The 17208-nt window shown below is 33.1% G+C and overlaps 1 protein-coding gene across 1 annotated transcript; it reads left to right on the top strand.

Moving 5' to 3' along the window:
- The first annotated feature begins 2872 nt into the window (after nt 1-2872).
- Nucleotides 2873-4406, top strand: LOC139528084 (complement C1q-like protein 3). The gene is made up of 2 exons (XM_071323896.1): nt 2873-3178; nt 3808-4406. Exons 1-2 carry the CDS (start codon nt 3016-3018, stop codon nt 4224-4226), a joined length of 582 nt encoding a protein of 193 aa, XP_071179997.1. The 5' UTR covers nt 2873-3015; the 3' UTR covers nt 4227-4406.
- The last annotated feature ends 12802 nt before the right edge of the window (nt 4407-17208 follow it).

Below are 17208 nucleotides of genomic sequence, written 5' to 3'. Positions count from 1 at the left end.
AAGTTTTAAATGGTAAGCCCTTTCAACCTGACATCATTTAACGCTCTACAATATGTCAACAAACGGAACGAATAAAAATAAATGTCATATTTCTAACTTGGTACAGGCTTTCACTGAAATAAAAATTGGCGTGCACAATGTAATCAAATTTAATTCTCAGAAATGATAGTGACTGAATGTGTGAATTTTATAGCAAGTGAAGATTGTCCCAGTAAACCAAAATAGTATATACATAAGGGTTTTTGTCTTAAAGATCTTCGATGTTTTACGTTAATTGTAACAACATAAAGGTACATAATTCATAAAATATAATACAAAAAAGAAAATAAAAAAAAAATACTGCCCCCTTTATTAACAGAATTTGAATTATCAAAGCAGTTAAGCTACATTTCATGTTTCAAGTTATGAACTGGAAAAAAAATCATATGCCTGAAACATACCGTAAGGAATTTACTTGACCATGAGATTTTGACCTCTCTCTTACAGTTGAAAAGATATGTCCTCCCCTAATTTGTAGAAACTTGTATTCTTTTAATATATGGCATTACTTGTTTTTATAACTGCGGGGTTTTGCATCCCCACATAAAAAAAAACAACAACCCAAAAAACTAAGATTAAAATTAAAAAAACAATTAGAAAGGATTTTAAAACCCTATTCTTAAACATGATATTTTGGCCCACTTTAACTATGTCACATTAAACCCAACCCAAGGATGTCGGTATTACAGATCATCACAGCATTAATGTAAACTACATTATTTGTTATAATGTCAAAGAGTATCTGGAATTCAAAACATATACCTGAAGAAAAGCTTAAACGCGTTTTCTTAACAATGCTATTTTGACCTTTAAAAGCAGTTTCAAAAACGAATGAAAAATATTATACATATTTTCAATATGCTATACAAGACAAGATACTTGACAAAACACTCTTTGAAAATTAACAAACCAAGCCAATCTAAATTTATTCTTAACTGTTATTTTCATAAGATGAAAACTTGGACGAGATCGAGAAATATGAATAAGCCTTTCAAATGATACACAGGTACAACTATTGAACTAAGTGGAGTAATTCGATGTGTATGATAAAACGTAAAAAAATTAAGTAACCTTACTCCACTAAAAATTCTTATTAAATGACAAAAGCAAACGCTTAATAAACATATTAAACGAATCGAAAACAACTATCATATTCCTGTCTTGAAAAAGGCATTTCCTTAGAAAATGAAAATAAGAAAATGATGAATTAAAAAAATCTCGTTTTATACAGCAGCTATATTAACCTCTGATTTATGCATGTAATACTTCAGTTGCATAGTAATAATCACTTAGTCGAGAAAAAAAGGTTTGCCAAAAAAGAAAAACCAAATGGCATAAAGTCAAAGCATATAAGCTAAAACGATAGGCAAGAACACAAAAATGGCCATAGCACAATCGTATATGACAACAAAAGCGACTCCCATTCGTCGTTACTTCTATGGATAAAGTACAAATGTAATTTGTTTCATGCAATCATGTGGCAACACATTTTTGGTTCTAGGCACTTAGATACAAACTGAGTTTATGCCTGTCAGAGTTTATATGCTTATGCTATAACAACCTGTACAATCTATATCATATTTGTTTCAGTTTGCGCCACATGTTATGTAGAAAATGCGTTTTTTAGAAAGCTGAATCTCTCACTTGTTTGACAGTCGCATCAAATTCCATTATATTGAGAAGGATCGTGAACAAAAAATAACAGACATAATAGGTAAAAATGTAAAAAATAGGGGTACAGCATTCAACATTGTGTTCACTAAAAATCACGTAATCACTAATCATCTGTGTGGCGTTAACATTCTGAAGTTAAACGCGCGAATCTACATCAGAGTTAAGGAAGTTCGCGTGTCATGTTTTGGGATTTTTGCCAGATTTTTTTAATCCTCTGGTTTTATTCTTTTGAATGCCTTTGACAAATTGCCCATTGACCCCAATTTTTCTTTTTAAAAATCTTTTACATGTAAATGATAAGCCATCTGTAATAGTAATCAAAAGTACCAGGATTATAATTTAGTACGCCAGACGCGCGTTTCGTCTACATAAGACTCACCAGTGACGCTCAAATCGAAATATTGATAAAGCCAAACATGTACAAAGTTGAAGAGCATTGAGGATCCAGAATTCCAAAAAGTTGTGCCAAATACGGCTAAGGTAATCTATTCCTGGAATAAGAAAATCCTTAGTTTTTCGAAAAATTCAAAGTTTTGTAAACAGGATATTTATAAAAATGACCACATTATTGATATTCATGTCAACACCGAAATGTTGTAAAAGTCTTATAAAAGTTTTATGATTTTTTAATAGTTTTTGAAAACTTAAAGTTGTCCATGATAAAGCTATGAAAAGCCAACAGAGAATATTTTCCCGCTAAAATTTCAGTGGCATATATCTCGAAAACAAGCACATTGACCTATATATTTTTTTTTGCTCTTTTATTTCTTTAATTAATCCCCTATCAATATAAACTAGTGTTTTGAAAAGCTAATTATTTTGAAACTGAGAAGCGAACTCCCTTAAGGGAAATGATCCATGAACCAAACGTATAACAGATAGACAAACGGATGTGTTTGAATATCACGATTAACCCATTTTAGAGGCGCAGGTATAATAAACAAAATGAAATAGTTGTTTTTATTAAAATGATTTATATACCAAGATGATTCACGATTAAATAAAAAAGAAACGAAAATATGTTATGAGCTATAGAAAAACCCATCTGACAATCACACAGCCGCAAAAGAAAAAAAACGTTTACTTCTTCAAAAATAAGCCGTTGGAACAGGAAGAGAAAATTTAACACTAATAAGTGCTCAACATTTAAAAATTTACAGCTAAGTGGAGTAATTTAATAAATATGCAATTTCATGATATTGTAACATAAGGTCCAAAGTACCTCTTTATAAAGCACTTCATCAAATAAACTTGCTGACATATATAAAGTGAATACACGAAGAACAGTGGGAGTATTCCAAAATGTCGCATAGCGTCACTTTATTATTGGTATTGACAGCCGTTTGTTTATTCCAATCTGTTTCTCTTCAGTATGACCGGAGTGCTACAGAATTTGCAGAACTCAAAGAAAAAGTCAGACATCTTTCACAAAGCCTGCAGATGATAAATAATTCAATGCAAAAAGGTAAGACATTTTAGAATAAAAAAAACATACACCTCAACTGTTTTACTTAATTTGGAAGCTTCACATCCATTACACTCATATACTAAAATTATTTATATCGTGTAACTTTGACAACGAACATTTTTTCAATACATTGTATATGAAATTCTATTAATTATCAATTTCAATTAGTTTTCATAGATATTTAACACAATTACATTTTCAAGTACTAAAGTGAGACAATTACAACCTACCATCACAGTATATATATATCATACAAACTACAAGATTTTTATCGATCTTCACACGGGAAATCATACTGTACTGTCGGTGTTCAACCCACCTTTTTTCATAAAATTTCGGTGTTGTGTCTCTGTTGTGTCGTAGTTCTCTTATATTTGATACGTTTCCCTCAGTTTTAGTTTGTAACCTGGATTTGTTGTTTCGCTATCGATTTATGAATTTTGAACAGCGGTATACGTTCTTTATGTCGTCATAATATATACATACAGACACAAGCAGACCATACAAAAAGATTATTGTTTTTTTTGTGTAACACAAATGTAAACCACGAGAAAAATTTCCAAATATTAAAAAAAAAAAATCCACGGTTAAAAAAATAATTGTATTTACTTTTTTTTTTTTTTTAGAGAAAAAGGAACCAGTCATGTTTTATGCTGCGATAAGAGAAAAGACATTTACTTTTAACATTGACACAATACTGGTGTTCGAAACTGTGATAGTAAATGAAGGAGGTTATTATAATAAATACGATGGCGTGTTCGTGGCACCTCGAAAAGGGACGTACATGTTTTCATGGACTGTTTCTGGGACTGGTGCAACTTACACAGTAACAGAGTTAGTAGTAGAAAACAAAGTTATTTCTTCTGCTGGAGAGTATCATGGTGGAGATGGATATTCATCTGGATCAATGACGGCACTTTGTGAAATGGAGAAGGGGGATCATGCCTGGATTCGTTCAACTGGATTGTCCAGCGCACACAATTTATATAGCCATGATAACTATCCTCAGTCATCATTTCTTGGGCTTCAGATACTGTCGGATTGAAATAAACCATTAATAGTCTCAAAAGCTTCAAATACAGAAAAAAATGTTTGGTGGCAATATTAATAGCATTTTTTTTACTTAGTTGATATTATCAAAAAAATATGCAATATTATTCATACTAACTGGGGTGACGTGAAACAAATATAAAATAAATTGATTTTACTCAATAATATAATATCAGTATTGTTGTTGTTTTATTTCTCAGTGGTATTTACAAAAAAATGTTGCTACACTACATATTGATGATCCCAAGGGCCCCAATTTACTGATTTTTTAGAACATGATTTTCAGTTTTAATATCAAACGATTTCATGAGTGAAGTGCATAACATATGTAGTAAAGTATTCTTGTAACGACTGTCGCGTCAGGAGGCCAGTAAGACAAACTAAGATATCGGTTGATTGTGGCAAAATACTCCATTCTGTTATTTTCGGCAGCATTCAGGTCAAAGAAAATATCTTATTATCCTGGGACCTATGAAAACGATCAACTTTGATAGTTTATAATTGTTTTTAAGAAAGGTCGATTCGGACTACTGGCTACGGCTGTAAACGGTCTCACCTGGCATTTCCTTATTTTGTTTAACAAATTAGTTAAGGTATTAGAAAGAAGATATGTGCCAATGAGACAACTCTCTACAAGAGCCCAAATGACCCATAAATTAATAGCTATAGATCATCGTAAGGCTTTCAACAATGAGCCTAGCCCATACCGCATAGTCAGCTCCCGAAATGACAAATGTATTAAAACAATTCAAACGAGAAAACTAACGGCCTACTTTATGTACAAAAATGAACGAAAAACAAATATGTAACACGGCAATAAACGCCAACCACTAAATTACCGGCCCCTGACTTGGAACAGGCATATACATACAGAATGTGGCGGGGTTTAACATGTTAGAAGGATCCCAACCCTCCCCCAGCCTGAGACAGTGGTGTAATATAACAGCATAAAAACGAACTATAAAAATCAGTTGATAAAGACTTAACTCATCAGATGGATTCAAATAGAAATACTTCACAGAGTGGACATTATATATCCCAACAACAAGAAAAAAAAGGAATTATAGATCTGAGAGTATTCGTAGTTACAAAATAGAGATTTGGTTTGTGGTGTTTTATACTCATAGAAGGCATATGAATGTCCAATACTGTTATTTTCTTTATTCTGTTTATTACAATACGAAAAAAATTACAGTCGCTGTAAAAGAGAGCAGTTGTGAAATCGTTCTGTGTTTTATTTATAGTAATAATTTTGTAGTTGATTAAACAATTGAATGAATTGTGTTAAACCACTATACGAAATAAAACCAATTGCGAGGTTCTTATAAAAAAAAGTGATGGTCACTTGCTTTCATGTCGTACAATTTCAAATTCTTCAATTTACAAATTTTGGATATATATATATATTATACCGTAATTTACGTTTTAAATCTGAAAGTAAAACTTTAAACACAATTTCGGCCACAAATGTCTCTGTATAATGTTATAATTTTATCTGACAGTCAGGTACGTCTTAACGCTAAATACAATGGAGTTGTTAATCGTTTTGAATTTGCTTTCAGTAACAGTGAGTACTCTCAGATATGTTCTTTTCTTGTTGGGATGGATGTAGAAATTCCCTGCTACGTCCGGTGTTTGTTCTTATTAGATGTTTTCTCCTGTGTATCGATCAGACGAGTTCAGCTGATTTTTATAGTATTTTCTTATGTCGTGCCGTTACACCACATTTCAAGTTAGAGGAGGGTTGGCGCTTTCAAAAGTTTTCATGTGCCTTTATTTAGTCAGAAATCAAAAGTTAAATTGTTGTCGTTGGTTCATGTCTGTCACATTGTCACAATATGTTATGCTGAGTGTGAATTTACAGTGCTATACGGCGTGTCGGTATTTTATACACCCACTATTCATGTTTTGATTTTTGATGTTTTTGTTATGGTTTCTGTTGGATAATGTGTTATGTCTTATAGTTTTTAGTCTGAACAGTTACTAAACAGTTAGTTTTAACATGTTTTATTTGCTAAAATATGCAAAAGGGATGAGAAACAAATTAATTAAACTTATGTGATCTTCTTCTAATTACAAAACAGCCTTTCAATACCGTCATCCTAATAATAATTGTTTGGACTGTTATTGTGAAAATAATTATTTGAAGTTCAAAATTACATATTCGGTACATAAATGCACCACTGTTAGTAAATGTCTTGTACTGTCTTTTTTGACAGATGTTCGTTATTGTTTTGTGGATGCATGTTGTGTCGACTAATATATTATTCGGTTTTGCGTTTCTCTATGATTGCGTGTGTTTGTGAAGTATTAAAATTTATCAAAATGTTTTAATATTGCCATATAAGCGAGAGATTCGGCTAGTAATTAAACCAGGTTCAACTCACTATTTTTTCTTAAAAAATCCTGATCAAGTCAGGAATATAACAATTGTTTTCAAATAGTTCGTATCTATGTATGTTTGTGTTTTATTTTGTTGCACTTCAGTGTTCCTGATGTTCTTTTGTTTTTCTTTTATAGTTGATGTGTTTCCCTCGGGTTTAGTTTGCAACCGGGATTTATTTTCTCTCAATCGATTTTTGACGTTTGAACGGTACAAATGTATACTACTGTTATATATAAAAGAAAATGTGGTATCATAGTTAATGAGACAACTTTCAACAGGAGACCAATTACAGGCTCCTGACTTGAGACAGGCATATACATACAGAATATGGCGGGGTTAAACATGTTAGCGGGATCCCAACCCACTCCTAACCTGGGACAGTGATGTAAGAGTACACCATAAGAACGAACTATAAAAATCAGTTGATAAAGGCTTAACTTACCGGATGGATAACATTACAAATACTACAAATACAAGTGAACGTGGCCGGGTACTTGTACTCCCAAACAACAAAAACACTAAGTACAATCTGACAGCAGTCGCAGTTACTGACAGCTAGTTCAAAGCCACTAACAACTAATTAAAAACTCATGCATCTAAGACTGTGTATATGTATATAACAAAAATATTTATTGCCTTTGATATCCTGAAAACAAAATCAATATTAATACCAATAAAAACAATATTCAATTATCTAAATACAGTGTTAAATTGATAACATTTTAAAATAATAAAATTGAGAAAGGAAATGGGGAATGCGTCAAAGCGACAACAACTCGACCATAGAGCAGACAACAGCCGGACAAAGTTTATTTAAAGGATCGATAAGTTTACCAGGATAGTTTCTAAATTTACGGGCACGATAAACATCATTTCCGTAAACAAGGGGATGCGCTATCCCGTTTGAAATAAGTGTTCTACAAATACAATCAAACTTTAAAACCATCTATTGAAGAATTTATGCAAGGTTTTAAGCAATTTGTGTTGCCTTTATTTAGTAAGCTGAATCATATTCTCTTCGTGGAAAAACAATGCAAAGTGAATATGAATTTGGATACATATCTTCTCTACCTTACGATCAGGGTGTAGAGCCGTAGGTTAAAATTGTAATACCAATACCAAATTATTTATTATAGTGACATGTGTTTTATAACAGTATACAATATTTCAATAAGCAGTTGTAATTACATGTATCAACACCCGGCCCTTTGGACCTATAAGTCACTTTAAACATTTATACATAAAAAAAATAAAAATCATTTAACAGCGGACAAAGTTGAATTTAAGTTTGATTGTTCCTATACAAAAAGTTTTTTCTTTTATTAAATGCATTGTTCAAAAATTTAGCAGTTTTTCTAGGATATTTGCAGATAAGAAGTTTAAATTGTTCATCTTTAGAAAGGTCTTCAAAAGAGTGTTCTATATCCAATATAAGTTGATTTCTTAAATCTCGGTAAAAGACACAGTCCATCAGGAAGTGGCGTTCATTTTCAACATCACGTGGGTCACACATTTTGCAAATGCGATCAGCTTCTGCTTCTCCGACGAACCGTCCGGTTTCGATCCTCAAAGGAAGTATGCCGCATCTAAATTGTGCCAGTATAGAACGTTCAGAACGAGAGAGGTTCAGTCCAACATATGTTTCACATTTATATTCTGATTTGAATGTTTTACATGTCCGCAATTTCGGAAAGTTTGTAATAGAGTTTCCCCATTCAGTGGAACACAACATGAAAAGTCTGTCTTTTACAAGAGAAATATCACAAGTTTGTTTTGGTGGAAATAATCTTCCAAGTCAATGTGTGACAAAATAAGTTTAATATCTGATGACCAATTGTTCAAACACCGTTCAAGGTCCCAGATGAAAACCTGTTTACATACGCGTGAATCGTCCATTCGAATAAGCTTGTTCCATAGTCTAATTATATTGTACCAGTGTCTTTCTTTACATGGCAGCCATCCAACATCACCATTTGTAGCAACTTTTGGGGCGAATTTATGAACACCTAAGAAATAACGAATGGCTTTGTTTTGTACCAAGTTAACACATGCATAGTCTTTAAAACCCCAGACAGATGAGTTATAGTCTAAAATCGGCACGACACATGAGGTAAACAGCTTTTCAAATGTCTTTATTCCAAAATTCTTAAGATTATGAATTTTTGAAATAATTCCACCGAGTGCTCGCCCTCCAGCTTCCGACAGTCTCTCTGCATTCACTTTATAGTCTTTAAATTCATGAAACATAACACCCAGATATTTGTACTTGTCGACAGTCTGTAATGAATTTCCTCCAATTTTAAATATGTATTCTGATCGTTTTATACGAGATTGGCGGAAATGAACTATTTTCGAGTTCTCAGTGTTGATAAGTACTCGCCATCGCTTACACCAGTCATGTACTTTGTTCAACATCGCTTGCATGTCATTTTCAGTTGGTGAAATTAACACTATATCGTCAGCATACAACAGTATCGATACATTTGAGTTTCCTATGCTAACACCAAGGTCAAGGTCTTTAACTTCCTGCACTAAATCATTAATGAAAAAGGAGAAAAGTGTCGGCGAAAGATTATCGCCTTGTCGAACACCGGAATTACAACTAAACCAATCCGTCAAAGTATCATTCAAACGAATACAAGCGGTAGTATTAACGTATATGCTTTTGATAGAGTTATAAATTTTCCCATCGATTTTATTTAAAAGAAGCTTGTACAGTAGCATATCTCTATCATCAAAGTCAAATGCCTTTTTTAAATCAATAAATGTTGCAAACGTTTTCGGACAGTTCCTCACAATTGCATTTAGTGTGAAAATATGGTCTTCACATGAACGATGCGCACGGAACGCATTCTGTTCGTCTGCTAACATGTCGTTTGTTTCTAAATAAGCAGATAGTCGGCTGTTTATAAACGCACTATATAATTTTGAGATACAAGAGAGCAAACTTATTCCACGATAATTAAGCGGCATTCGTTCATCGGATGTTTTGTCTTTAAGAATTGGACAAATTATTGCCTGTCGCCAGATTGATGGAATAATACTAGTTTCAAATATAAGTTGAAACAGAGAATGAAGCACGCTCATCACAGATTCATATTTCAAGACTTGATACGGTATGCTATCGATTCAACAAGCCTTGCCATTTTTTGCCCCACGTATTAAAAGCCTGATTTCATCAATAGTTATATTTGTATTCAGTTCCGGGTTTTCATCATATAACGGGTCAATCATACAGTCTTCTAAAGAAGACTTATGTGATAATACCTGGCTATGAGAATTGTCATTCAACTCCGCCGTACTATTGTCCATGTTGTAAATATTATGAAAATCTGTTTTCCATCTGTTAAGCACTGAATCATCATCTGTTAGTATTTCGCCGTTTGGACCGTATACTTCCATGGGAATGTTTTGTACTTTTCGGGGTCCTAGTTTTTTGATTTTGTCCCAGAAATCATTAGGATTCGATGTAACCATATTATCGATTTCCAAACAAAAAGATTGTCGGTAATGACGTTCACATTGTCTTAATTTTCTATCAAATGACTTTTGCGCATGTTGAAATTCCTCCCGAAATCTCCGTCTGGTAGATGATCGTCCCTTAAAACTGAGACATTGTTTTTCCTTAAGACGCATTGCGTTCCATAGTTGTCCGAGTTCTTCATTCCAGAAAGGTTTAGAACTTTTATGTCGTTTTCTTGTCTTTCTACTTGCATCATATATTGGAATTTTGCAGTTCCTTTCATCGGCTATCAAAGTACAAAGATCCGAATAGATATTATCCACATGACTTTGAGTCTCCCTTGTGGTCTCAATACGTTGAATTAAAGTTTGAAGAGCTGCTTTCTGTAGATCAGATCCAAAAAAGTTATTAGGAATCGATTTAAGCCTGAAGCGTTTGGACTTATCTATTTTCGAACTCCTATATTCGGATATGTTAGTTAATGCTTTAAATTCTGCCAATAGAATAGAATGATCTGGGATTTTACTCCTTTCACCTAAAAATTGGAAAAGATTGTTTTGCTCGATTACAGATCGGGTAGTAATAACTTGGAATGAGGAACACAGTTCGAGAACGTCATGAGGAACACACATATAATCAACCACGGATTTCCCTCTACCTGATATACAAGTGAAATTGTCTTTATTCGAGTCGTATCTACCGTTTAAAACACACGTTTTTGATTCATTCTAAGAATGATTTTCCATGTTGATTGACTGTTTTGTCGATCGCGGTCCTGCTTCGTATTGAATCGAAATCAGAAAAGTCATTTAGTGTACCAATTCGTGAGTTGAAGTCACCACAGATGACAATAATGTCACTTTCACTCTGATCATAAATACTAAGTAGTAAATGTGAAAAAACGTTTTGTGAATTTCGGCCCCTTACAGAACCTTCCGGTGGCAAATAACACGAAAAGACGGTCAAACTAAAGTCTGTTGATTTGGACGTAAATTTTACACAGAAAAGACCTTCAAAAGTGGCATCGACCACTTCCAAATTGTAATCATTTAAAATCCATTGTTTTATAAATAATCCTACGCCACCTGAGCCTTTCGGTGCATCACGATGAATATGTTTTCTATTAAAGCCTTTCCATATATATCCGTTTATGCGCAAATTGTCACCCGCAATAAGATGTGTTTCACATACACTAAAAATATCAGCATTGACGGCTTCCACTATTTTAGTCCTTAGAAGATTGTTGTTAACGGTTCATCCACAAACGTTTAAATGACCTAGTTGTATCACTCCATTGGGCCGGGGTACACACTAACTGTGCTTGATCGGAACATCGACTTCGCTGTCTTCGTTATTTTGAGTTTTTCGCAATATTCTGCCGTTTCCCGTTAATCTAAACTGATTTCCCTGTGGGAGTTCACGAAGTATTGCCCGAGTATTATTCTCTATTAGTCTTTCAATTCTTGATTTCGCGCCCTGAATAAAGACTGTTTTGTAGTTTTCATCGGTTTTCAGTTTGTGTTTATTGCGCAGAATAAGAATTTTCTGATCCGTGTTCTCAAGACTCATTTTCACTAATCCCGGTTTTCCATGAAATCTTGGGTTAAGACGCGTGACGGCAGCGATTTTAACTTCTTTTGCGACTGATTGTCCAAGTTTGTGAATGATATCGTTCATTATCTCAATTAAATTCTCATTCTCGGCGAACTGCAAATTTTTCACTATAACGGTAACCGCATCATTGCTCAGCGGATTAACTTGTGTATTTGAGTTACGGTCATTGATTGTAGGATTAATACTATCGGCTTGGGTATTTAAATTGTTCATGGACTCTTCAATGTCGTTGAAGAGTATAGAAAGTGAGTGAACAGAATTTGCTAAATCGTCAATACGTGATGACTTTCTCGCTAAATCTAGGTGAATTTCTGATTTTAAAACCTGCATTTTTTGGTCAATTGTAGACAGGACATCATTACTAAGTTTATCTATCTTTGACTCGAACATTTTTTTCATACTTTCTTGGCCTTGTTTTATCTCATTTACACTAGAAACTAAAAGTTTTATTGAGCTCAAAATATCGTCTGTATTGGCCATTTTGGATTGTTTACATTCAGGTCGGGGTGTCTCACCTTCTGAAGATCTAGATCGTTTTTGAAATGTTTTAGGAGTATTTGACATTATAAATCCATTCGAAAAGTTGATAGTCAATATCCACAGAAATTGTCAATAGTTCACAATGAATGTATTGTAGGAAATGGTCAAACTTTTTTTCACTTGATTTTCACACCTGTTGACACCTGTCCGCCATCTTTTTGTAATCGGGATGCAGCTGCAGGTTACTATCAGCATTTAACAATATGAAAAATAAGCAAAATTTCGTATCCTGTTTGAAGTGATGAAAAACAGTTTAACCGAGGGGGAAAATATTCCTTTGCAATATGAAAGTATTAAGTCTTTATATCAGAATGGAGTCGATACTTGGGAAAAGCATCAATCAAAAGGGACAGACAAAGATGCTTATTAGGGATTTACCCGAGGTAAAGAGAAAAACATATTAGGTGTAAGTAAATACACTAGAAAAATTATGTGCAGTATCTAGTCAAATCAAACTATTACGTGTTCAAAAAATAAAAAAAATATAAAAAAATTGATAGAACGTTGACAAAAATCAAGTATATATTACCAAAATTAGGTCAATCAGTTCCACCAATCAAATTAATAATGCGTACCCACAGCACCATTATACGTAATAGAAATGCCTTTGGAAATTTGGAAATGTATTTATAGACACAAAAAAAGAGTCTGAGAATTAAACATTCAGTTCAAAAAAGAGGGATATAATTATCCTTGTTACTGTTGTATCTATGGTATCAATGGTTACATAGACCCAGGCGATTAACATTCCTTAACGTTCACAAGGTTACCAATTAAAAAAAAAAACCCAAACAGTTCCAACACAAAGTAATGGGAAACGTGCAGTCCATGGTTATAGTTGTTGTTAAAAAGGAATCTTTGCAAACAAATATCCCCATTCAACTAAAAAAAAACATCCGAACACAATACATTAGAAGTATTTAAAAAAAACTGTTTTCTTAGTTTAGAAAAAGAAACAAAAAGGATTCTGACGATTACCCAAGTCTAGAAATGTTGCTGTTAAAAACAAGAATACCAACGCTTTTTCCTTGGTTTTATTTCTATCGAGGTTTATCTGATAATACACCTATATTGTATTTTGACTTTTTTACCTAGTCTGTTTGTTTTGTTCACACATCGTTGTCAATATAAAGGAATTTGATGCGACTGTCATTCAAGTGCGAGATGTAGCTAGCTATAAAACAGGTCCATTTAACCATTTTCTACGTAAGGAAATGACAGTACCAAGTCAGTAATATGACAGTTGTTATCCATTCGTTTGATGTGTTTGAGCTTTGATTTTGCCATTTGAAAAGGAACTTTTAGTTTTGAATTTTCCTTGGAATTCAGTATTTTGATGATTTGGCTTTTTAATATTGTTTTTCAAGGCGGTAAAAAAAATATTCCTTACGTCAATTGAAAAGGCTCTAACTGAACGAAACTAGGTCCATTCGTGAAAGTTAGTGTGAATACAAATCAAAATCTTTTTGTAAAAATTGAATAAAAACTTATATTGGAAACAACGAATTCTGTCACAAAATGTTATCACACATTAAAGATAGAAGACTCGAAAATCATTTTCAAATTGACAAGGATGTACGTTTTCTTTTCTGATAATGTGAACATGAACCCCCTCTTAAAACTAATGCATGGGATCTAATATAGAGAAGGATGATTTTACGATAGGACTATTAAAGAATCTTTGAAATTAGTTCTTATGATGAGGAATCATGTGATATGTACAACTCTCTTATATTTAACACGATATTAGATGGTATTACTAAGTATTTAAAGTATATTGGATAGGAACTGTAAATTAAGGTTTTCTGATATTTACAAGTATTGCATAAATTAGATCATATGCAGTAAGAACTTCCTTGTGTGACTATACAATATATGTCCAATGGCGAGCAAGAAGGAAGATAACATAACCAAATTTCGAATCAGTGATATTGATGAAGACTACGATTCTATATCAGCATCTGTTATGATGGGTTACTTTTGTAACATTAGTTACTCAGTATAGATATGGGGATGTGGTGAAATTGTCAGACTTCGTATCCTTCACCATCCGTGACAAAGAATCAATTCATTTAAAGAAACTATTACACAAAAAAAGAGTATTAGTATTAAACTGTTCAAATGAGCAATGATACCTATAAGTTTGGTAATTTGGTACGTCAGATTTGCATTTCGTCTACACTCATCAGACAAACGAATCAACACAATGGAATGCTACAACCAATTACGAACTTACAAACTATTGAAATGTTTTTTTCTCAAATCGTGCAAAATCTTACTTCATTAATCTACGCCCTTATATTGACTATCCTAAGTGTTCATACATGTTTTTATATTCTATGAACATTTATTTATAGCAAATTACTGCAGGAATAATATTTTATGTCAACACATTAGCACTGAATTCTATTTAGTTATTTCCGAGAAGACAGAACGTCAACACACAGTACCATACAGATGGAATTAAAACAAGTCAGAAAGGTTTTGAAATCAAGCAGACAAAATTATTTATTCACAAACAATGTGTGACTTGATTAAATAATACACTTTAATTAAAAATTCGAAACTGTAAAGATTGAAATTTGCAAAAACGTATCTCCCAAGTTTAGACTGATAAGTGGCAAAAAGACTAAATGATAGTTAGGAGTGAAGATTTGCAACGAACATTAAAAAGGTATTATTGAAAGAATGTGCTTTGACTGGGCGTTTAAGTCGTGAATGTTTCTGTGTCACGGTTGCATCATTAAATCTAAAGTTTTGAAGGAGGTGCTTGCTTCGTCACTGATATATTTCATAACAAATCATTCACAAATTTTCGGTTGATACATTAAGAAACTACATTGTTGATAATATTATACTCCCGAGACTATTGACGGAATTGTCTATTCTCATCAGTTTCTTTTCTGTCATAAGGCTTCTCGACTAGTTCAACATAAATACATTATTGGCTTCTAAATTTTGGGTTGAGCATTTCTCTAAATTACCCCTTGATAAGTATATAAAATGTTTTAAAAGAATTAAATCAAGGTCCCGAATCCCCCATTCTAAGTTTACCTTAGATGAACTTAGCTATACTTGTTAGTGCCTTATTAGTCAAGAGTCGGGTTTGTTCGTAGGTGAATTGAAATAACAGGGACAGTAGCTTTTATGACTGCATTTTATGAGCTGTTTTCTTGGTGATTGATGATTTTGATGACGTTTGATTTTTCAGGGATGGTTTTGCTAATTTATATCCGACTTGTGAGTTTGAGTATGGTTACTTTTGCCACCTTTTTTCCTTATCTAACAAACGTAAGGATTACGTTCAAAGGTTGTTGAAAATATAGAATGTAATTCAGGTTAAGTCAAATATGGCAGTCATTATCAATATTTGATAATTCAAAAAACATTCTAATCCTGTAGCTCTCTAGTTACCTATGCAAAAAGTAATAATTTTTCTTATAAAGAATTGGCCAAGGTTGAAACATGACCTATTGCATGTTTACCAGATGAAAATACGGAGTCGTTAGATATCAAATCAAAGAATAAACTAGTAAAAGCAATTCAGAACGATAAATATTTGTGATTTTCCCCAAGGAATGAGACAAATATTTTAAATAAATACTAGTATAGCAACGGAACGTTTTGCACCATCTAATCAAATTAAACTCTCTCGTGTAAAATTCAAGGAGTTTCGACAGAAAGCAAGTAACACATCACGGAAGGAACGGCAGTCAGTTAAACATCCCAATCATGCGTACCAAACTAAACCATTAGACGTAATACAAACTTCTGCCAAAGAAACATGTTTGGATGCACAAACTCCATAGTGAGCTTAAGAATTAAACAGTCCCTTCAAAAATGTCGAACCGGAAGTTGAACGATTGGCAAGTGAGCTTGGCAGAAAGAAGTAAAAAACATTTCGAAAAGAATTGGTCCCGTTATATAAACTACGAGTGGAGAACGGTCAGAAGCATATTAGATTGTTCTAAACGGTAGCATCTATCGGGCAATGATGACATTGATTGAGACGATTGAGAAAAATTGACAGAAGACTCGAACAAGCTTATTAAACGATATATCATGTATTAATTCCACCCAATTATGGTTTTGCTAACCTGTGCAACGCCTCTAGTTTTTAGTTAAACATTTAAATTCATGTTTGCCTTAGCTTATACCTACGAAACCCACGAAAATTGGCTATGCATTTAGTATCCTACGAATTATGAATCTTCTGAGTCTTAAGTTGATACTAATGCTAACTTTAAAACTATTTTCTAAAAAAGAACAGTATGATATAATTCCTGACGTCCGTCTGTGGTTTCTATTATTGTGTAGTGTCACGGTAGGTATAGTGTCCGGCTAGGGTCGTGGTTTTTCGAGTGATTTGATCGGGCTTTTTCGAGTGTGACCACTTTTTTTTTCGAGTGAATATGATTAAAAATGTAAACAAACAGACTTCTTTTCTAACACGACGTTATATAGAAGCTTGAGCTTGATATACAAGGTTATACATTATGAGCATTTGAAATAAAAAAAGATATTATCATTCTGAAATTGCTTTTCGTTACAAAAGTCAAAAGCCTTGCAATGCTTTTCTTGCAAAATACAGAATAAAGCCATTTTCATACTCATACCAATGCAAAAATCGACGGAAATGCAAACATGGAATCTATATATCCTTAGATATACAAACACTTTACAATAACTATTGTTATTGAATTGAAAACGACCATTTGAGACTGAATTCATATCTTCATGTCCGGGCTTTTTCGAGAGCAGTCCTGGCTTTTTCAAATGTGTCCTTTTTTATCGGGTGATTATGAAAATTTCTTATTGTTAAAAATGTTATGTGTTGGTGTATTTACGTTTGAAAACTATAAAATAAAAAATGATAAAATTAAGTACTTTCAAGGCACATGGTGTATTATCACTTGCATTTGACTGTCCCTTTGGTATCTTTCGTCCCTCTTTTATAAAAAATTATCGTTCATT

This window comes from Mytilus edulis, chromosome 6, assembly GCF_963676685.1.
Source record: "Mytilus edulis chromosome 6, xbMytEdul2.2, whole genome shotgun sequence".
In the NCBI taxonomy this organism is placed as follows: Eukaryota; Metazoa; Mollusca; class Bivalvia; order Mytilida; family Mytilidae; genus Mytilus; species Mytilus edulis.
The sequence above is the reverse complement of the archived record's forward strand: the minus strand, read 5'-3'. Positions and strand labels throughout refer to the sequence as shown.

Coding starts and splice junctions, on each gene's coding strand:
- LOC139528084 (XM_071323896.1), top strand. CDS start 3,016: ATGTCGCATAGCGTCACTTTATTATTGGTATTGACAGCCGTTTGTTTA. Junction 3,179..3,807: donor AAATAATTCAATGCAAAAAG/GTAAGACATTTT, acceptor TTTTTTTTTTAG/AGAAAAAGGAACCAGTCATG.